The sequence below is a fragment of the Eurytemora carolleeae genome, unplaced genomic scaffold (genome assembly GCF_000591075.1).
Source record: "Eurytemora carolleeae unplaced genomic scaffold, Eaff_2.0 scaffold680, whole genome shotgun sequence".
In the NCBI taxonomy this organism is placed as follows: Eukaryota; Metazoa; Arthropoda; class Copepoda; order Calanoida; family Temoridae; genus Eurytemora; species Eurytemora carolleeae.
The window spans coordinates 177831-200371 of NW_019396669.1; the positions used below are offsets into that span (position 1 = coordinate 177831).

At 32.0% G+C, this 22541-nt stretch overlaps 2 protein-coding genes across 2 annotated transcripts; both read left to right on the top strand.

The window, feature by feature from the left end:
- Positions 1-1278: 1278 nt before the first annotated feature.
- Positions 1279-15484, top strand: LOC111707152 (mucin-22). The gene is made up of 14 exons (XM_023480183.1): positions 1279-2504; positions 7327-7412; positions 8457-8544; positions 8846-8991; positions 10585-10650; positions 10975-11026; positions 11169-11311; positions 11411-11470; positions 11530-11587; positions 12571-12722; positions 13184-13249; positions 14194-14245; positions 14466-14676; positions 15479-15484. Exons 1-14 carry the CDS (start codon positions 1561-1563, stop codon positions 15482-15484), a joined length of 2130 nt encoding a protein of 709 aa, XP_023335951.1. The 5' UTR covers positions 1279-1560.
- On the top strand, positions 15480-16862 carry LOC111707153 (uncharacterized). The gene is made up of 2 exons (XM_023480184.1): positions 15480-15695; positions 16413-16862. The coding sequence occupies exons 1-2, from the start codon at positions 15649-15651 to the stop codon at positions 16672-16674; spliced, it is 309 nt and encodes a 102-aa protein (XP_023335952.1). The 5' UTR covers positions 15480-15648; the 3' UTR covers positions 16675-16862.
- Positions 16863-22541: the final 5679 nt, after the last annotated feature.

Consider the following 22541-nt stretch of genomic DNA (forward strand, 5'->3'; position numbering starts at 1 on the left):
TGAAGTCCCCATTGAGTCCCATGAATGTAGCAACAGTTGAAGCTTATTGCAATTTACAACGTATCTTGTTCATATAGTAATAATGTAAACCCTGTATTGCGATTAACCCATTCCATATTCGATATAGATATAACTCCGTCATATTGTGATTGCCTATTACGTATATATATTAACCACGCATAAGACATAACTTGTACTTATGCGGTTAATACCCCAACTTTATAAATATTAACTACGAAATATAACTCCGTACTGTTTACTGCGTGAAAGTAAACCTGAAACCCTGAAGCTTGTATTCAGGTAGTTCGTACTCGTTGATATCGGGATCGCTAAAGAGCTTGTTATATAGCTTGGCTTGTGTCCTTGTGTGGCATTCAGAGCAGTAGATCGTACCCCTTCTTTGGGATCGACAGATTAGCCGTGTGTCCTTGTGTGACATTTTGGGATCGCTGCAGTTAACTTGTTGTATAGCTTGGCTTGTGTTCTTGTGTGGCATTTAGAGCACCATGTTAGTAGTTGTATTTTGATAGCTAAGCTTGTGTCCCCGTGTGGCATTTAGACTCTGGGATTCAGTACTGTTAGAGTTTGCTAACGGACGAACCTGGATAGATATGTTTCCAGAAATTGTTATGGAGTAGGGATTTACTACATGGAGCCCCCATGGAGTTCTCATGGAGTTCTCAAGAAGTTCCCATGGAGTTATCGAGTTACCATGGAGTTCTCATGGAGTCCCCATGGAGTCTCCATGGAGTTCTCATGGAGTACCCATGGAGTTCTTATGGAGTCCCGATGGAGTTTTCATTGGGTTCCCATGAAGTTCTCATAAAGTCGGAATTCTCATGAAGTTCTCATAGAGTCTCCATGGAGTTCTCATGGAATCCCCATGGAGTTCTTATGGAGTTCTCACGGAGTCCCCATGACGTTTTCATGGAGTTTTTATAGAGTCCACATGGATTTCTCATAGTTCTCATGGATTCCCCATGGAGTTCTCACAGTTCTCATGGAGTCCCCATAGAGTTCTCATAGTGTCCCCAAGGAGTTCTCATGGAGTTCTCATGCAGTTTTCATGGAGTTCTCATGGAGTCTCCATGGAGTTCTCATGGCATCCGTGTCCTCGAATCAAGTGTCCGTGTCCTCGAAAAAATCATCTGATATTTAAACTCCAACTCAAGCTAAATTTGATCAGTTTTAGACTTGAGCTGAAATATGCTGGAGTTTAAACTAATCCTATTTATAATCTTAAATAATAACCTTGCAGAAACTCAAGGTAAAATAACTGCTACTAGCACTACAGAAACTGAAGGTAAAATAATTACTACTACAACTACAGCAACTGAAGGTAAAATAACTACATCTACAACTACAGAAACTGAAGGTAAAATAACTAACATCTACAACTACAGAAACTAAAAGGTAAAATAACTACTTCTACAACTACAGAAACTGGAGGTAAAATAACTACTTCCAACTACAGAAACTGAATTTAAAATAACTACTTCAACAACTACAGAAACTGATAGTAAAATAACTACTTCTACAACTACAGAAACTGAAGGTAAAATGACTACTACTACATCTATTGAAACTAAAGGTAAAATAACTACTACTAACACGACAGAAACTGAAGCTAAAATAACCACTACTACAACTACGGAAGCTGAAGGTAAAATAACTACTACTACCAATATAGAAACTGAATGTAAAATGACTACTACTACCAATATAAAAACTGAATATAAAATAACTACTACTACAACTACAGAAACTGAAGGTAAAATAACTACTTCTACAACTACAGAAACTGAAGGTAAAATAACTACTACTACAACTACATCAACTAAAAGTAGACTAACTTCTACTACAACTACAGGAACTGAAGGTAAAATAACTATTTTTACAACCACAGCAACTGAAAGTAAAATAACTACTTCTACGACTACAAAAACTGAATGTAAAATAACTACTTCTACAACTACAGAAAGTGAATGTAGAATAACTACTTCTACAACGACAGAAACTGAAGGTAAAATAACTACTACTACAACTACAGAACCTGAAGGTAAAATAACTACTTCTACAACTACAGAAACTGAAGGTAAAATAACTACTACTACAACTACAGAAACTCAAGGTAAAATAACTACTACTACAATTACAGAAACTGAAGGTAAAATAACTACTTTTACAACTACAGCTACTGAAAGTAAAATAACTATTTCTACGACTACAGAAACTGAATGTAAAATAACTATTACTACAACTACAGAAACTGAATGTGAAATAACTACTTCTACAACTACAGAAAGTGAATGTAAAATAACTACTTCTACTACGACAGAAACTGAAGGTAAAATAACTACTACTACAACTACAGAAATTGAATGTAAAATAACTACTACTAACACTACAAAAACTGAAGGTAAAATAACTACTTCTACAACTACAGAAACTGAAGGTAAAATAACTACTTCTACAACTACAGAAACTGAAAGNACCCTTATGCAGTCAAAACATAAACAAACAAAATGTGAACATAGCAGACGAAACTCTTAAAGATTACAGCTTTCTCAGTAGGTATCACTATACTAAATCAAAGAATTATTTGAATAGACGACATCGAATTCTTCACTGAATTCCCATATTTATTGGGACACCCTGTACCTCTACACTCGATAAAATATTTGTTATAGATGTTTGTATGCAGACAGAGTGCTTCTTGCCTGGATATGACTTAGCGGGGCAGGATATTGGTAGCAGATATATATTATTTTTGCCTAAATTTACTCTTTACTAAAATTCTATGTTTCAGTATCAAAAGTGCCAGTACCTTCTCCTGAGGAGTGTAGCTGTTTCTGCAAAAATAATTACAGGAAACTTCAATATTAACATACTCGATTTGAGGATAAACTGAGCTGTATCTAATGTAAACACTTTTGATTTTATTCTTAGTTCTCTTTTTTGGATATCTCTACTGTATAAAAGTTACGTTTGATAACAATTACAGATACAATCCTACATCGATTGAACTAATATATCCGACTGCTTTTAGAGCATTTAAGCAAATATAAATTTAATCGTGTTAATATGAACTTATTAAAAAATATTTTTTATCACATTTTAGGACAATTATCATTTTAAACGTTTATAGTCTAAACATTTATTAATCCAAAACTTACATTTATTTAATCGATGTTTAGGTCAATTGATATGACACAATTAACACCAGAAAAAAACGGGTTTTCAAAAGTTAAAGAGTACATCTCAACATGATACGCTAATTGGTTGAATTTTATACTTCTTCCTTGAATATGGAATGCGTATGAAAATAATCTTGGGTTTAGTAAAACCAGGAGTTTAACCCTATTCCTGCTGGGGGGGGGGGGGTCAATTTGACCCCCTCCCTGTAGTTTTTTTTTACATAACTCAAAAAGTATTGGTCTCAGGCTGTTGAAATTTTCTGACTTTTCCTACATACCTAAAGCCCTCCCTTTAGGCCTAAAACCGGGCTTTAATACTAACTGCCTGAGTCCTCAGGCACACTGCCTGAATGACTGTTTTTTCCTGTAACAAACTAAATCTTTGTTTTGACCCACTTCCACTTGTCAGATTTTGATAAAATTTAGCTTTTTGGAAAGCCTTTGACATAAGGAAACGAATTGCACAAGTTTTGCGAAAAAAATTGCACTTTTTTTGCAAACAACCTGTCTAAGGAAATTTTCACATTTTTAGTTTTTCTTGATTAAAAATTTGGTTATTTAAAATTTTGTAAAAATTTTGCCATATTGAAATGGCATGGTCAAGGGCTTTTCAAAAATGTATAATTTTTCATTTTTTGGACAAATTTTATTTTGCAAACATTTTTACTATATAACTGGATTTTGCGATAAAAAATTCTATTTTTGCAAATTTGCAACTTTTTTGCAGATTCTAAAAGTAGAGCACAAGAGCTTTCCAATGATGTATCATTTGTCATATTTGGACATCAAACATGGGATTTAGAGGGGGGGGGTCAAATTGACCCCCCCCCCCCAGCATATCCTGGTTTTCAAGTACCCCAGCAGAGATAGGGTTAAGCATTAATCTTGATATCCATCATTCTATAGTTTTCAGCTTTGTAAATATAACATCATATATTATATATAGCATACTATATTTGATATTTAAGATATTACAAATGGAAATATCAAAGTTATAAGTTTTGAAGAATGCAACGTTTGCTTTTCACAATTTATTACTTCATGTACTTTAAGTTTAATTGGAAGTTTTTAAAAGTTGGAGTGTGAGTTTTGTATGGTCTGCTGGCGGATGCTGGTGTAAACGTGCAATTCCGCCAGCAACTATTCATCCGGAAGTTATCGCTGGGATTTTCAATTGCTCCTCGAGCAAAACTGATGTCACTGGACTAAGGCAAAAAGGTTGTGAATTATGATCAAAAATTAGATTTTATGAAAGTTTTTGGTTGTGATTAGATCCCCAGACAAACAATATTCTGACAAACAATATTCTGACAAACAATATTCTGACAAACAATATTCTGACAAACAATATTCTGACAAACAATATTCTGACAAACAAATTCCTGGCAAACGAAAATTATTCTGACAGACAAGTTCCTGGCAAACAAACTCCTGAAAAACAAAATACTGACAAACAAAACGAGTCCTGAAATACACCTTAAAAACAGAATCCTGCCAGACAATCCCAATTTTTGGATTTTTAAATCCAACTTGAATATCTATATCTCCAAGTAGAAAATTATAATAGTTCCTTTTAAGTTTTAAGGGACTGTAATGTAACACGCGTAATTACAAGTGACCCTCCACAAAAAAGAGGGCAATGTCCGATATACCCTTTAATTAAAATCCTTATATTTAAACCTTTGACTGTTCATCGAGAAAAGAGATATTTTCGATTCAAAATCATGAAACCCACTTGAATCCCATCTAAAAGTAGGGCTGGGTAAAGTTCCATAAAAAAACGGAGTTTTTAGAAAATTAATGGAAGAGTTCATTAACGAACGGCAAAAACCGTTAATTTTTAAATCGTTAACGAAACAGATTAGCCGTTTTTAAAGAAAAAAATTAACGGTTAAAACATTAACTAAAAGGCTAAAAACGGTAAATTTTCTGATTAAAATTTTGAATTTAATTTTAATTTAAATATTATGCGTTTTGATGATTTCAAATGTTGTCTTCTGTGTTTACACACCGTCAACAATTTTTTTTTCGGCCGTTAACACTGTTAGTACTGTAATACACCATTAAAAATTGTGCCGTTAATGATTTTTTTAACGGTACTATTAACGACTAGAGTCATTAAGGATTGTTGAAACTTTTCCATTAACGCGGTTAATAAAAATGAGATCGTTAACTAATAGTAATTTTAAAAAAACGGAAAATGCCGTTCTTGGAACGGACGTTCCGTTCTTACCTTTAAAAATTTTATCTCAAAGGGTTGGAATTAACCGTTAACGAAACGGCTAGAAAAAGTTGGAACGTGCACAGCCCTATCTAAACGCAGTGTACACAGTGTGTACAGTTTAACCTATTGACCTATACACTGCGCTTATTGTATAATTTGACATTTCCAAATATTTAGAATTAAAAACAGTGTCCAAAACTTCTAGAAAATTAATGTTAATATTTTCAAAGCTTCAAACAGGAGTTTGTCCATCTATAAGTTTAATTTTCAGGAAATTGCCTCCCAACATGGCGCCAATCAAACGCATTCAAGAATTAAATAGATCATCAATATATTTCTAGATTGTCCTGGAGTAAAATACTGTCCTAAATATGGCGTTGAATATGAAGGGAGTAGTATTATAGAAGGTATTTAATATAGATGAATAATTACAGAAACTTTTTACAAATCTTCAATCAGACACATTTTGAGATTTTCATATTTCCTTATTGTTAAAGCAATTTTCTTTGTCAAAAACTCTGATTTTCTTATCCCTATATCTTTGCAACCCAATGTCGTTGACCTCAGATATTTCAAACTATGAATTGAATCCAACAATCTAAATTTGAAATATCAAAGGTTTACACCATTAGGTTGAAAAAATCTAAATTTGAAATATCAAATGTTTACACCATTAGGTTGAAAAAATTAAGGAATAAGAAAATTTCAGTTAGTGGCACAGAATTAATTTTCCCTAATCAATAATCTTGCGTTGGATTACATCCAAGTCTTAGAATTGATGAACCAGTATATCTAATGTTATTATTTTAGTTGGAGGAATTGAAACTTTTGATCTTTGTGGATGTCAATGTAGTCGAGTCAGGTTTAACCATTTAACTCTTTTCAATGACTCCTTTTTAATACTTTTATTTTTAAACAGTTTGTTTATGGTTTTCATGAATTTTTAAACCTCTCTTATCCAAACAAATATTTATTCTTTACAACTTTATACTAAAATCTGAAATATTACATTAAAGGGAGTGTTCGTGAAAAATGAAAGGGGGCATAAGCTGATTTCAATTGAAATTTGGTATTAATTGCTACTAATTTTACTTTAATTTGTTCCTTATGCGGAAAAAATGGTCCAACCCGCATTATACCCAAGAGTGTTAGAGTCCATATAAATCTACGGAGTTAAAACCCGTAAATAAATCAATTCAATTTAAAACAAATCATATAGATATTCCAAGTTATAAATATTGAATTCAATTTGGTGCATTCATATGAAGTAAACATATCATATTCTATAATTTTTATATATGATGTACTTTGGACGATGATTACTTGTCACTAGTAAAGTTTAATAAAGTACAGAATGAAAACTTAATTGAGTTATAACCAGGGGGCGGGCATAACTCTCCTAATTTTGCCTGGCTAGGTTTATACTGTACAGTGAATTTTGTCGAAAAATGTTTCCTTATGACTGAGTTGGTATCATAGAGTACAGTGGGTTTAATCCTAAGTACATCTATTTGTACGGTATTGTGTGGAGTGTGGACAGTTAATTTTAAAGAATTTGATAAGAAACAAGATTTTATTAAAGGAGAAGGATTTTATTTTTTTCTCTATTTGTCATGTCTCATTTTTATACAAAAATCATATGGGCTTGTTTTCTTTGCTAGAATATTGTAGGCTTCACTTTCAAACTATAATATCTTTAAACACTGATCTACGAATTATGATCCCCCCAGGTAGAATTTCTGATTGGGTCATTGTGTACAGTGGCTGTACAACAAGAAGTCTAAAATTCCAGATGCCCCCTCTATTACTAATATCTCAATGGTTATAACACTATATGCACACAAACTATAGTTATACGTTAGACGTAATATGTAATAATAATACTAAATAATTAAACATGATCAGAGTAGATATGAAAGGCTTCAGAGGTTTCTCCGCCTCGGTCAACGGTAGGCCAAATTTTTTAAATCGTGGGTTCAGGAGTTCTAACGGTAATTCTAGCTTGGCTTTATTCTGATACTAGGTATGAGCATGGCTCTATTTTTAGACTTTCTAGCGGACATCTAAGCTCCGTTTTAAGTTTATTTTCAAAATTTCTAATGAACAACTAAACTCCAGCTTGTGTCTTGAGTCAATAAAAATAATATAATCAAAAAGATTATAATATTTAAACTGCATACGAATGCCCCAAATCAAATTTTACACTAATAACGTTTAATATCTAAAACATTAGTTCTAAATTTAATTGATTTTATTTGATGATAGAAGCAGAATTAGCCTATACCCATTTCATTCATCGCAAACACTCCCTTTATATCTACGTATGTAAATCTTTCAGTGCCTGTAAACATTTTTTCTGGACCCAAGCTGGAACTTGTTTCTTAAAACAAGATGGACTTGGAGGAGAAAATATTTCTGCTCCTCATGGTATTTCTGGACGCATTCAGACGGAATGCACTCCTCCTACAACAAGTATAACTTTCTGCGAATATTTTGAATTTATATAAAAAAATTATTAAATTTTTTAGGTTTGCCGCAAACTTCGATTTTCCATTCCCTATATCTTTGCAACCCAATGTCGTAGACTTTAGATATTCCTAACTTTAGATTCTGTTAAGTTGAATAATCTAAATTTGAAATATAAAAGTGTACACCGTTAGGTTTTAAAGTTTTATAAACTAAAGTAAATTGCATGCAGGATTGAAATATGTTTTCAATTAATACACCTCTTATTGAAAAGCTATCAAGAAGAACAAAAATGGTTTGAATTTCTTTTATATAATTGGTTAAATTTGCTTTTATTATAATCGGTTAAATTTGCTTTTATATAATCGGTTAAATTACTTTTATATAATCGGTTAATTACTTTTATATAATCGGTTAAATTTACTTTTATATAATCGGTTAAATTTACTTTTATATAATCGGTTAAATTTACTTTTTCATACTTGTGAATGAATCAAAAATGGGAATAACTAGGAGGCATAAATTCGCATAAGAAAATGAGGCATTAATTAATTACACCTTGCCTTAAGTTTCATATAAGAATACAGATTTAATTTTTCTAGAAAACACTGAAACAACTACCCCTGCAGAGTGTAGTTGCTTCTGTAGCAAAACAAGGAAACTTTCTTCATTTTATCAATTTAATACTTTCTGTAGAATATTTCTATTTTTAAATATATGTTTGGCAAAAAAAATTATTTCAAAATTTAATTTTAAGGAATTCATTAAGAAAACTAATCTATCGCCTTAAATTCCAATTTAATCTTCAAATCATTGCAGCCTGAAGGCATAAAATCTTTAATATCTTAAATATTGACTTCTGATCTCGCAGAATCTTGTCTACAGTTTCATGTTGCAAAGGTATAGGGTTTGAAGCAAGAAATCAGATTTTTAAACTTAAATGAAGTTGTGGTTTTAGTAAAAGTGTAAGTTTTGCCTGGTCCCCAACTGGGAACTGCTGGTGCAAGAATACAATTCCAACAAAAAGTAGAAATGATCAACGAATCTCAGGAATATTTAACTGTTCCTCAACCCATGTCAATGTTCCAGCAATCACACAAAATGGTAATTAATTATTTGACATTAAAATTTATAATTTTTTTAAAGAGACCCCACCCTCACCCTTGGAGCAGAATCTGACGGTAGTAGTTGGGTTTAACTACCCCAACTACTATAGAAAGACCCCACCCCCACTCTTGAAGCAGAATCTAAATGGCAACTACCCTTACTACCCCAACTACTGTCTGCTTTTAGAGAGACCCCTCCCCCAGCCTGAATCTGAATCTGAATGGCAACTACCCTTACTACCCCCCCTATCGCCTGTCTTTAGAAAGACCCCACCCACACCCTTGAAACTAAATCTGAATGGCAACTACTCTTACTACCCCAACTACCGTCTGTTTTTAGAGAGACCCCACCCCCACCCTTGAAGTTGAATCTGAATGGCAACTACCCTTACTACCCCAAATACCATACGTCTGTATTTAGAGAGACCCCACCCCACTCTTTGATTATTCTTTGCGCATGGTATACTATATGGGTATTGATTCCCATTAAATCAATTGTTTTAAGCTTGTTTCTGGCATTCATTACACTCTCCGACCTTTACTATCCTCACCACCCACCTTCTGAAGGGTGCACATTTCGTAGTCGAAAAAAAGGCATTTTATACATANCCCCCAGGCTATACATAGATTCAGACCCCTCAGCCTTTATAGGGTTAAAGATAGGCGCGAAGCACACTAAAAGCCAAGTAATATATGTTTATTTTATGCAGGCTTATTCATTGTTTTAATATTATAAGTTTACCATTAAACTGGTACTGTAAACTGGTACTGTAAACTGGCACTGTAAACTGGTACTGCAGGTACTGTAAACTGGTACTGTAAACTGGTACTGTAAACTGGTACTGTAAACTGGTACTGTAAACTGGTAATGTAAACTGCGGGAAAGTGCTATTTCTATTTTACATCTTATTTGCAATTGCATATTGCTGTAGCCTTCTTTCATAGTTCATGGATCGCTATCTTATATTAAAATATTTCGGCACTTTTCCTCAAAAGGAATAGTACTATCTATCTTTAAATCTGAGGACAAGGAGTTTGTTGAGAAATATGATCAAAAAACCCTAATTATGTCACTCTTTCTTATGAAATTGCAATGTCTTACATGGAAAAATGAATAGAAGTAAACTGTAAATAAATACATGATTTTTTATATTTTTTTAAGAGTTAATTTTTATTTTCTCAACCTGTTCCTAAACAACTAATTAGTTTACTGTAGAATTTTTGTTATTTAATCATAAAAAAAAACAATTTTCTAAACGTACCCACCCAAATTGATCATTTTGAACGTTGATTTTGCGCTCAAACTCAGTAATTGTAGATCCTGAAAACGTTTTTGTATGTCTCAAAAGAATCCTAAAAATTTACAATAATGCAATCTCAGTTCAACCGACATACATTGCCGGTCACTCCCTTTGATCATGATTAAAAATTGTAAAAAACTATGAAAATAAAAATTGGTTTAGTGGAAGCACAAGCTTCACTTGGGCTAACTGGGGTTTTTGCTGGTACAAGAATTCAAAATCACATGTGGTAATAAATTGTGATAAGAACTGAAATTAAAGTTAAAATGATTACCAATAAATACTTCTAGATTGTCCTGGAGAAGCTTATTGTAAGGAAGAGGGAGTAGATTTTGATGGGAGTACTATTGTAGAAGGTAATTATTGAAGTTTGGTTATCGTTAAAAGATTTTCATATGATCCATTTCATTTTATGAATTTTGGATTAATCTTGTAAAAACATAATACTGGATCTCACATAAATTTCACTAGAAGGGGATCGATCATTTATTCGGTGTATTGGTATTTATAGTTTTATTTACAGATGGAAGATCATGGAAGTTTCACAGATCTCTCTTACAAATTAATAATTCACATGTCTTTTGAAAAAGATGGTTTATACTAAAATTGTCATTATAAAAACTACAAAAAGTTACCGTATATTATTGCTAGAAAAATAATTTCAATGCTATATCTATTAGTTGGTGAAATTCAAACATTTGAGCTTTGTGGATGTCAATGTACTCGTGTCAGGCAACTATTATTAACATATCATTTTAACGAATTAACTTTTATTTTCATTTTTATTTTTAAAATGTTGTAGCATATCTTCCTTAAACCAACCTAAACAAATGGAATCATTTTGATTTCATTTCTTATCTCATATTACATTCAGTGCCTGCACACACTTTGTCTGGGATGGCAATGAAGCTTGCATCCTGAAAAAGGATTTAGGAAAAAACAAAATTTTTAAAGTTCCAAATGGTATTTCTGGACGCATCAAGGGGGATTGCAGTTTTTCAACAACAACAACAATAGGTATACATTTTTCAATTGTCATTTTTGGAGTTAAAAACCATTCTTCAATAAATAAGTTTTAAAATGCATTAGATTTATTCTTTACTCCAATAATCAAAGGTGATTGTATACAGACAGAGTGCTATTTGCTAGGCTTTAACATAGTTGGATATGATATAGGTATCAGATAAAACATTGTTTAAAATTTATTTTTCAGTTTTTATATAATACTTTTTAAGGCTGGACTGATAACATATCTTCTCCTGAGGATTGTAGTTGCTTTTGCACCAAAATCAGGAAATAATACCTTACTTCAATAAGCAAAAAGTGCATATATTAATAATGAGTAAGATTATTATCTAATTTAAACGTATCAGACCTTTTTTCTACTTTCAAATTTTATTATTCATCTAAAATTATAAAGGATAGGATTTTCAGCCTCTCACTTTATTTACAAAATAACATAATATTATATTCAATATTGGTTTCCATTATTTTTCATTGTCCTTTTCAAATTTTTATTTTTCCTGAAAACGCATTCCCATTAATAATTATCCATTTAATTTTCTGATTTACTTCCCCTCCCAAGGGCGGAGCAAAGTTCCTTAAAAAAAACGGAGGTTTCCAAAAATAAACGGAAGAGTCCGTTAATGAACGACAAAACTGTAACTTTTTAAATTGTTTAAATTGTTAAATAAGCCGTTTAAAAGTAAAATTAACTGCTGAAAACGAAACGATTTTTTTTTTATAAAACGGAAAACTTTCTTTTTTTCTGCTTACAATTGCATGAAACTTGTTAAAATATTTTTTACATTTTTTGATGTCTTTTGCTTGTTAATGCCGCTAATACTGTATTAGACCGTTTTAAGCTGTGCCATTATCAATTTTATTGACCGTTAATGAAATTTTTCGTTAACACCATTAATAAAATTAAGATCGTTAACTAACAGTAAACGGAAAATACCGTTAGCAGAACGAAGTTCCGTTTTACCCTAGGCTACCTGTGATTTTATTTAAAATCGGTTGGAACTATCTGTTAACAAAACAGCTAAAACAAGTTGGAACATGTTCACTGTCCAGCCATACCCCCTTCCACTTAGCAAAGATATCAGAACTATTAAATCCTTATTAACAATAATTTTTTTATATAATTTCTGGTTGGAAAAAATATAATTCATAAACCATTATTTTGATCAATCTAATTCTTTTTGCACCAAATACAAATAAAATTTATTTGTTAAAATTCTTAATTCGAAATTAAATAAAAAGTATTGCTTTAGTGGAAGTTTGAGTTTCACATGGAATACGTTAAGCACTAAGTGCTTTTGCAAACATTCAGTTCCAACAACATTTGGCATCTTGAACATTGCTATCTCAGGGATTTACAACTGTGACTCTGCTGAAACCAATGTTATCCTACCCAAACATAAAGGTTATTACTACAACTTTTCCTTTCAGCTTTTATTATAAAAAAACCCTACTCTATTTATATACACTATGAGGGAAATGGGGGGGGGGGGCGGAGCTAGAACTTATGAAATGTGTCTTGTTGGCTTATAAATCTACAATTAAAGGGACCGTCCTTGTACCTCATAAGTGACCCCCCAAAAGTGATCCCTTCTTTATAAAACTTTACTTGAAACCTTAAACTGGTCAATAATGCGGAAGCAATATAGTTTTTTTTGATCTTTTTGGATTGATTCTGATAATTCCTCCATTTTTTTAAAGTAAAAAATGTAGATAACGAATTAGTTTCCAAACCCAAAGCATGAATATTTAATTTATACTTGATCTGACTAAGTATTGTGACGCAGACCTCCCAATCTATTAATGAGGCGTCAATTGAAATTACACTTATAGTTTCTTTAATAATAAAATTCAATATAATTTTAGATTGTGTTGAAGATAAGTACTGTCGTGAAGATGGAGTTGAATATGGAGGGAGTAGTGTTGTAGAAGGTAAACTGAAAAATATAGTTATTTTTAAATTAAAAAATTTTAATTAAATTAATTAAAATTAAAATTAATTTTAATTTCAATTTTTTAGAAAAACTTTTTCTCTTAAAGTTGTTCAGAGTGACAACACCCAATACCAGTTGACGATTTTGAGATTTCAAAAAAATGTAAAATTGGCCCCCTTTCTTGTATAATATACCTTTTCTAATTATTAATTTAAAGGGAGTGACCAGCTATGCAGTGTTGTGGAAAACTTCTTTTGGATTCATTTGAAACATATTAAAGTTGTTAAAGATCTGTAAATCCTAACGACGACAAAAAATGTTAACAAAACTCTACAGTAAACTAAGTAGTTGTTTCGGAACCGGTTGAGAAAATAAAAATTAATCTTATCATTGAAAATAAGTAATCTTGTTCAATTATTAGTTTCTATTTTCTCATTATTCTAGTTCTGATTATTCACAAACATTTTCTGCAGATTTTCTTGAATTATTTTTGAAAAGACGACATTTGAAGAATTTTGAAAAATCTGCGAATAAATTCAAAGAAAATAAGAAATTCAATATAATGATAAAAACTAAATAATTGATTCTCATTGATTTATTGACAAATTTCTTTTGAGAAATATGTTCCCAACCAACTAATTAGATTACTGTATGATTTTTACTTTATTTTTCGTCGTCGAAAAAACCGATTCTGAAAAGGTATCCACCCCCAAAGTAGGTGTTTTGAACGTCGAATTTGCGCTCAAACTCAGGATTTACAGATCTTTAAAAAGTTTTATATGTCTCAAATGAATCCGAAAGAAGTTTTCCACAACACTGCATACTCAGTTCAACTACCTTACATAACCGGTCACTCCCTTTAACTCAAAAGGACATTGTCGGCATTATTCATAAAATTATTTTAAATCAACACGACAAGACATGTTTCAATGTTCATTTTAGTTTCTGGAATTGAGAGTTTTGAGGTTTGCGGATGTCAATGCAGTCATGTCAGGCAATATAATTTATTTTTTCGGGTTGTACATTTTCCAGAATGATGTGAAAAATACAAAAAATAAAAGATCTGGCAAATTTTTTCTACTGACCCTCCTCCAGTTAAAGAGTTACGTCCCAAATTCCTCTCTTTACACCTTTGTCTGAATAACATTGAGATAAGCATCATATTTTATATATTAAAAAAACATGTTTTGAATAAAATACTGTTTTTCATCTAGGACCTGCACTAATTTTTTCTGGACAAGCAACAAATGTTTTTTGAAAAAAGACAAAATCATGGATACCAAACAAGCTGTTGATGGTATTTCTGGACACATTAAAAGTAATTCCCCTTGTACAATAACAACAACAACAACAACAACAGCAACAACAACAACAGAAACAACAACATCAACAACAACAACAACAATTACAACAACAGAAACAACAGCAGCATCAAGAACAAGAACAACAACAACAACAACAACAACAACAACAACAACTACAACAACAACAACCACAACAACAACAACAGCAACAACAACAACAACAGCAACAACAACAACAGCAACAACAACAGCAACAACAACAGCAACAACAACAACAACAACAACAACAACAACAACAACAACAACAATAACAACAACAATAACAACAGCAAATAATACAAATACAAACTTTACAACTCAAACAAAACACAATGTATCATCCTCAACTATTTTAATAAATAATACAACATCACCTTCAACAATCACATCTACTACAAATACAACACCTACAACATCTTCAACCACTACAACAACAACAACTACCACAACAAAATTTAAGAGACATTGTAAGTATAAAAATATCACTTTTTCCCATTAAGAAATATTTTTTATGCTTGATACAATATGCCTACTATCACAAGACTTTGTAGAAATAATACAAAAGTTATAAAAAAAGCCTGAAAAAAATCGAGATACGTCTGCATGTCTTTGATTTTTATCAAGCTATATAGTCTTGTATTTTTTCATCAAACTTAATATTTCATAACTTATCATTTAATTTCACATTTTCATTTTTTAAAATTAATTTTATTTTTAAATTCAACATAATTTTATTTCTTGTCTACATAAATACAAAAATTTAATTTTTACCTTAACATCGGTTTTATAACATTTATGAATTTACAAATTAAGAATAGACTTTATTTTTGACCATATATCAATTAGAACTTTGTGCTTCCAAGTATTTTATTTCAAATTTACAGGTTTGACACTTTTTATCAAACACGTCAAAAGTCCGCTATTTTTAACAATAGCATTTTCATATGTTACTTTTGGTCTTGAAAATGATTTTGGAAAGCATTTATCATTTAAGAAAAATTTGCACAAAGGTGCGAAAACCTTTTATTTCTAACGTAAATTGTATACTGTTATTATGTTTACATTAGCAGGAAAGTTAAAAACACCCAGACATCTAAACAGGTAACAGAATATCCAGACATTAAATTACAAAATAATAAGAATAAAAATAAATATTTCAATCTATGTTAACTTATCAATCCAATTCTAGTCTTTCAGATGATGAAAATTGATGGTAAATAGGCATATTTATATTTTTTGACGATTTTCATTGTTATTATTTTCATAAAATAACAAATCAATCACTTTGATAATTATGATATCCTGGTTTGTTTTGTGCGTAAATTTTCAAAATAAGTAAAAATTGAGTTTTCCTGGCATAATATAAATCCTCGCTAATGAATTATGCACTTATTAATAAACTAATTTTTTGCACAATTAGCTCAGATTAATTAAAGTAATTATTGTCTTGGTTTCACCAGAATTTAATTTATTTTAATGAATTACTTTAGTAAAAGTATTTTACTTTTTAAACTGTTTTGGTTTGTTGTACTAGGTACTAGCTGCTCAGGAAACAACTTTTGTTAAATTTTCACAATTAAGGTTAAGTTATTTCAAGGCATACATCTTTTTCTTCCTAGGCCTCTTACTTTTTATGTTTCCAATCACTTTTTTAAGTATTATGAGTTGAAAATAGATATTCTGGACTTTTTCAAATTTTTCATTTTTGGGATTTTAATTTCATTTATTCATAAATTATAAAAAAAATTGACAGATTTTTGTAAATTTAATTTAGTAAGCTGTTGGATTTTTATCCATTCCAATTATTTCTATTTCTAGGTTCCATCGGGATTCCTCCCATGCAGAATTCCTCCCACGGGATTCCTCCAATGGGATTCCTCCCACCAGGATTTCTCCCATGGGATTCCTCCCCCATGGGATTCCTCCCCCATGGGATTCCTCCCACACGGGATTCCTCCCACAGGATTCCTCCCACATGGGATTCCTCCCACAGGATTCCTCCCACACGGACTTCCTCCCACAGGATTCCTCCCACAGGAATTCCTCCCACACAGAATTCCTCCTACTGAATACAGTGTAGATAAGTGTATATTTATTGGAGCAGCTGACAATCTAGCTTTAAACAATCCTCCTGCCAGGCGAAAGTATAAAGTCCTATCAGAGAGACTTGCTGCCAAAAACACCTATCAGGCCAGCCAAAACAAATTGGCCTACCTCAGAGCAGTTGCTAACATTTTCAGCTCTGTATGAATTCTAAAGTATAAATTTAAAAAAAAGAAATTTTAAAAAATATAAAAGATGAATAAATAATAAAAAGAAATAGAAAAAATGAGAAAAAATAATAAGTTTTTTAAAATCAAGTTGTATATTTATAAAATCAAGTTGTATATTTATAAAATCAAGTTGTATATTTATAAAATCAAGTTGTATATTTATAAAATCAAGTTGTATATTTATAAAAAAAAATTATTTTAGATTAGTTTACTAATTTTCTTGTGAATCATAATTTCCTATTTTTTAAAAATACTTCCTCTTCTAAAATATTCTTCCCTAAAAAAAATTAAAAATGGCGTGCTAAAATACTTGACCTCCTCGTAGTGCATGCTTGTTCAGACAGACAAAGTATAAAATCATATATGATCACTATAATATAATCAAATGCAGGGATCTTATCAGATGTGGATCCTTAGTTAACAACTGTGGGAGGAATTCCATGTGGGAGGAATCCCATGTGAAAGGAATCCTGTGTGGCAGAAATCCCATGTAGGAGGAATTCTGTGTGGGAGGAATTCTGTGTGGGAGGAATCCCATGGGAGGAATTCCGTGTGGGAGGAATCCTGTGTGGGAGGAATCCCATGGGAGGAATCCCGTTTGGGAGGAATCCTGTTTGGAGGAGTCCCATGGGAGGAATCCTGTTGGGAGGAATTCCATGACTATCCTATTTATAAAACTTGCCTTCTGTTATAATACTGGACATCATATTTATATCGTTTAATTTAGTTTCATCGTTTGTGATTTAAAGGCTTGAATTTTAACCTCGAACAAACTAAATTAAGTAAAATCCCGGCAAAAATAAAATTTCCAAAATAATACACAAGGCAATTTTTTATATAAAGTTATTCCTTCTTATACCGAATCACCTCAAAAAATCTAAAATCCCAAAAATTTATTAAAAATCCAGAATTTGTCAGTGTTCTGTGTTAGTTGAATTGGCAAGGAAGATTCATCAATTATCTTCCTGGTTTCTGAGGCGTTAATACAGATCAAGGAAGGCAATCGAAAAAACTATCTGAGTGCCTTTAATCCAACTCAGAGACTTTATTGGAGATCAGCTGGAGTCCAGACCACCAACTGAACATGAGTTATTACAATTTGTGGAGAAAGGAATGGCTTCATCCAGTCTTTGGACAATCTACAGTAAGATCAACTCTGTGTTAAAGGGAAAATATTCATTTAGTATTTAACAGTACTACAGTCTTACAGAGTGACAATTCTGCTGAAAAGCCATGATGTTGATATCAAACAAAAGGCTAATGTGTTCAGCACCAGTAACATTAAACAGTTTCTTTTGGATGCTGATTCTTCTACTCCTGCTGTGATAACGATACCATTAAGGGCTAGAGCCGTTAACAAATGTTGAAAATTTTTCGTTAACGCCATGAATTAAATTTAAAATTAATTTTTAAAAAAAACGGAAAATGCCAATAACAGAACAAATTTTCTGTTCTTACTGTCAAAATTAACGGCTAACTGAAATTTTTATTTTTTGACGGTTGGAACTAACCAAGAACGAAACAGCTAGAAAAAGCTGGAATTAGGGTTTCCAGTCGTAATTTCGTTACGCGTAATTACGAATAACGAAACATAACACTTTCTTTCACTTACGCAGGAGCATTACGCGTAATTACGCATATATTACGTTTACGAAAGAAAGTCTAGTTTCGCGTAATTAAGGCGTAATTACGCGAAATTAAGCGAAATTACGTTGTAGAAATTACGCGAAATTACGCCGTAATTTCGCGAAATGGATATTTCTCCAATTACGCGTAATCCTGCGAAATTACACGAAATGAAAACTATTACGCGTAACTGCACGTAATTACGCGTAAGAGAATAATCTATTACGTTGGAAACCCTAGCTGGAATGTACCAAGCCCTAGACTGATAAACGAGCAAGTAGGTTTCTGGTTCCTAGTAAAGTAACAGTGCTGATATTGTTGACCAATACATCGGCACCATTAAAGAGAAGCTCAGGAAATTTATTGGTTGTCTTCTTTGGAAATGCAAAATCTTTCCTTAATCAACCAATGGGTTGCAATATGGTTTCTAAGGTTCCTTCTGATATGGTGGAGAGACTACAGCTGGACACCCGCGGTGGATATAATTTTCATTCTTAAAGGCGGTCAGCAGCAACTGCAGTTGCTAATGCAGGTGCCACCTCAGAACAGATGAGAGACTGTATTGGATGGGCCCGCACAAAGATGCCAGCTGTGTACATTTCAACTTCTAAGGCAGCTGTTATCAATGTTGCCAAAAAGCTAGCAGTATCTGAAAAGACCATAGCTACCTCCCCAGCTTCTACTACTGTTGAAGAGGTTGCTGTTGTGGATAAGGAGAAGGAGATAACAACCATGGAGTTGAACAGGGGGGATGTGAGTGAGGAGCTCTGGGATGTGGTGGTGAACCAGACTGAGGTTGTCACTCACCAACAATCTAGAGTCCCCAGCACCAGGAACATCAGATGAATCCCATGAAGATTTAGGTTGGAGGAAAAGTGTTTTATCTATCAAACTGTTTTATTGAAAACTTCACCTGTCAGACTTTTGTAATGATATTATTTATGTATTTAAAAATAAACTAATAAATACTTTTTTTCAGTGAAAATTTTAAGCATGTAATTTAAAAATCTTTTGGGGCATTACTTTTCATAATGTCCCAGGACAGGTATGAGATATTATAGCCCAGAAGATTTTCAAATTAAGAAAAATATATGGGATATGAATTCTCTCAAAATGGAATAAAAAATATAATTAGTATTGAAAACTAAAAGAAAACTATGGTTTCACGATAGATCGTAAGAACTTTGCCCAGTCAACAATAATTATTCAAATATTTCTTTTTTGGAAATCATTCCACAGCTAGCTTTTTCATAAAAACCCATCTCTGCAACAAATTTTCAACTTTTTTAGATTTTTGACTTTTAATCAAAAAAGCGGTTGTAACAAATAAAGTGTGATGCATAGAAAGAAAAAATTGAGAACTTCAAATAACTGAAAAATAGAGCTTTCAAAACACCTTGACTGTTAAAATTGAACGAACATATTTCCCTCCACACACCCAAAACCCCTACTGCAAAGATTTTTTGAGACATCCTAAATTTAAAATTGAACCCTGTTCTGCTCAAATCAATCATTGTTTTGGATATTTTTTGTTGAAACTTTATGATGGTTTGGATTGAATTATAAAACCCAATTTAAACTTTTAAAACTAAATGACATTTGGAATGTTTTAATAAAACTTTTTTATTTTGACCTGTTTTGATCAAATTCAATTTAAACTTTAAATTTGTTTCTTTTATCTTTTAAAATATATTCAATGCTTATGAAAGTTATTGGTTTTGAAAAATTTCTATTTTATAATTTTTTTTGATTTATTGAAAGATGTATTTGATTTTATTTAAATAGTGCATTGTTCTCACTTCTCCATCTTTTATGTTTTTAATGACATTTTTTTAGAATTGATAAGATAGGGTATATATCCTTTAAATTATTTTGTTCCCTTTTTACCTAATATTATTTTTTTTCTACTCCAAATCAACGAATATTACTTTTTCCTTTTAAGATGAAAATGTGCGAATTTTTTTCTCAAAAACTTTGCAGAGCAGGTGGTCATTTTACTTAATCGTCCAAAGGGAGGTTAAGTTACTTAATATCCCTGGAAATTGTTAATAACATTCTTAGCACCCACATCTTTAAAAATTGATATTTGAAAAGTAAAACTCTACTGACAAAAATAGAGAGGAAGGTATAGTTTCTGTCTTTTTTTTAACTCTTTCTAATATTTTAAAATTTAAAGATAAATTAAAGGAGCAAAAAGCTTAATTTCTAGTGACCCTCCATGGAAAGATGGCAAGGTTGGAGTCACAACGGTTCCCTTTTAAAATATTTATGTTTCTGATTACTTTTAATTGTGGTTTCTCTTAAAACTGCGCATTTCTACTACAGGAAAGCATTTAGGAATTATCAGAATTTAACACTTCTTTTAAAGCTGAAAAAACGACAATATTTTCCACATTATTGATCAGATAAAGGTTCCAAGGGTACCGTTGTGAATCATACACTGCCATCTTTATATGGAGGATCACTTGAAATTACTCTTACGATCTCTTTAACATAGACAGTGGCAGGCCCCCCTTTACAGTGCAGTGGAGTCTACTTAATCACAAACCTCGTTTTTAGTTTTCTTCTTGGAATTTCTCAAAATTTCAGAATTTTTTTAGTTTGTCTTTGATAAAATATAGTGGAGAAAATTAAGTAAGTTTCACAAAATTATGATATTTTGAGAAAATCAAAAACTGCCTTTTTATACTTTCCCGAAACTTTTTTATTAAGGGCAACTTGAGTTTGTAAAGGGTATAACTTGAGTTTGTAAAGGGTATAACTTGAGTTTGTAAAGGGTATAACTTGAGTTTGTAAAGGGTATAACTTGAGTTTGTAAAGGGTATAACTTGAGTTTGTAAAGGGTATAACTTGAGTTTGTAAAGGGTATAACTTGAAAACAATTATTTTTCAAATCAATTTTTAATGAAATATTTATAGTTTTATATTTCAATGGCAGTTTGAAAGGTTTCATTCAAACCAATCTAAACTTTAGAATATTTAAAACTATTTTAGTTATTTCTTTCATGTTTAATTTATTTTTTGGCTTAAAGGGACTGCCGACATAATTTCAAGTGAAGTGACCCTCTATTTACACAGGGAGTTACAACAGTGCTCTTTGAACTTGTGTCTGAGCTAAAACTATGAAAACCTCTATGTTTTTCTCTCTGAAAACTTCTAATTCTCATAGCTGATTTTATTCAACAAAGAATCTCATTTCCATCAATCATATTTAAAGATGGGTAAACGAAAATATCTCCCCCCATTGTTTTTCAGAAGATGAGGATTTTAAGGGTACCGTTGTGAATAGATTAGCTCTTGAAATTACGCCTAAAGTGCCTTTAAAGAGTAGGAACAGATAGATGCCCGTTCTGAGATAAGGAACAGATAGATGCCCGTTCTGAGATAAGGAACAGATAGATGCCCGTTCTGAGATAAGGAACAGATAGATGCCCGTTATAAAATAAGGAACAGATAGATGCCCGTTCTAAGATAAGGAACAAATATATGCCCGTTCTAAGATAGGGAACAGATAGATGCCTGTTCTAAGATAAGGAACAAATAGATGCCCGTTCTAAGATAAGGAACAAATTGATGCCCGTTCTAAGATAGGGAACAGATTGATGCCCGTTCTAAGATGAGGAACAGATAGATGCCCGTTCTAAGATAAGGAACATATAGATGCCCGTTCTAAGATAAGGAACAAATATATGCCCGTTCTAAGATAGGGAACAGGTAGATGCCTGTTCTAAGATAAGGAACAGATAGATGCCCGTTCTAAGATAAGGAACAAATAGCTGCTCGTTCTAAGATAAGGAACAGATAGATGCCCATTCTAAGATAAGGAACAAATAGATGCCCGTTCTAAGATAAGGAACAGATAGATAACCGTTCTGAGATAGGGAACAAGTAGATGCCCGTTCTAAGATAAGGAACAGATAGATGCCCGTTCTAAGATAGGGAACAGATAGATGCCCGTTCTAAGATAAGGGACAGATAGATGCCCGTTCTAAGATAAGGAACAGATAGATGCCCGTTCTAAGATAAGGAACAGATAGATGCCCGAAGG

Excerpts from the sequence above, each read along its gene's own strand:
- LOC111707153 (XM_023480184.1), top strand. The coding sequence starts at position 15,649 with ATGTTTACATTAGCAGGAAAGTTAAAAACACCCAGACATCTAAACAG. Across the intron at positions 15,696-16,412 it reads ACACCCAGACATCTAAACAG|GTTCCATCGGGATTCCTCCC; the intron begins GTAACAGAATAT and ends TTCTATTTCTAG.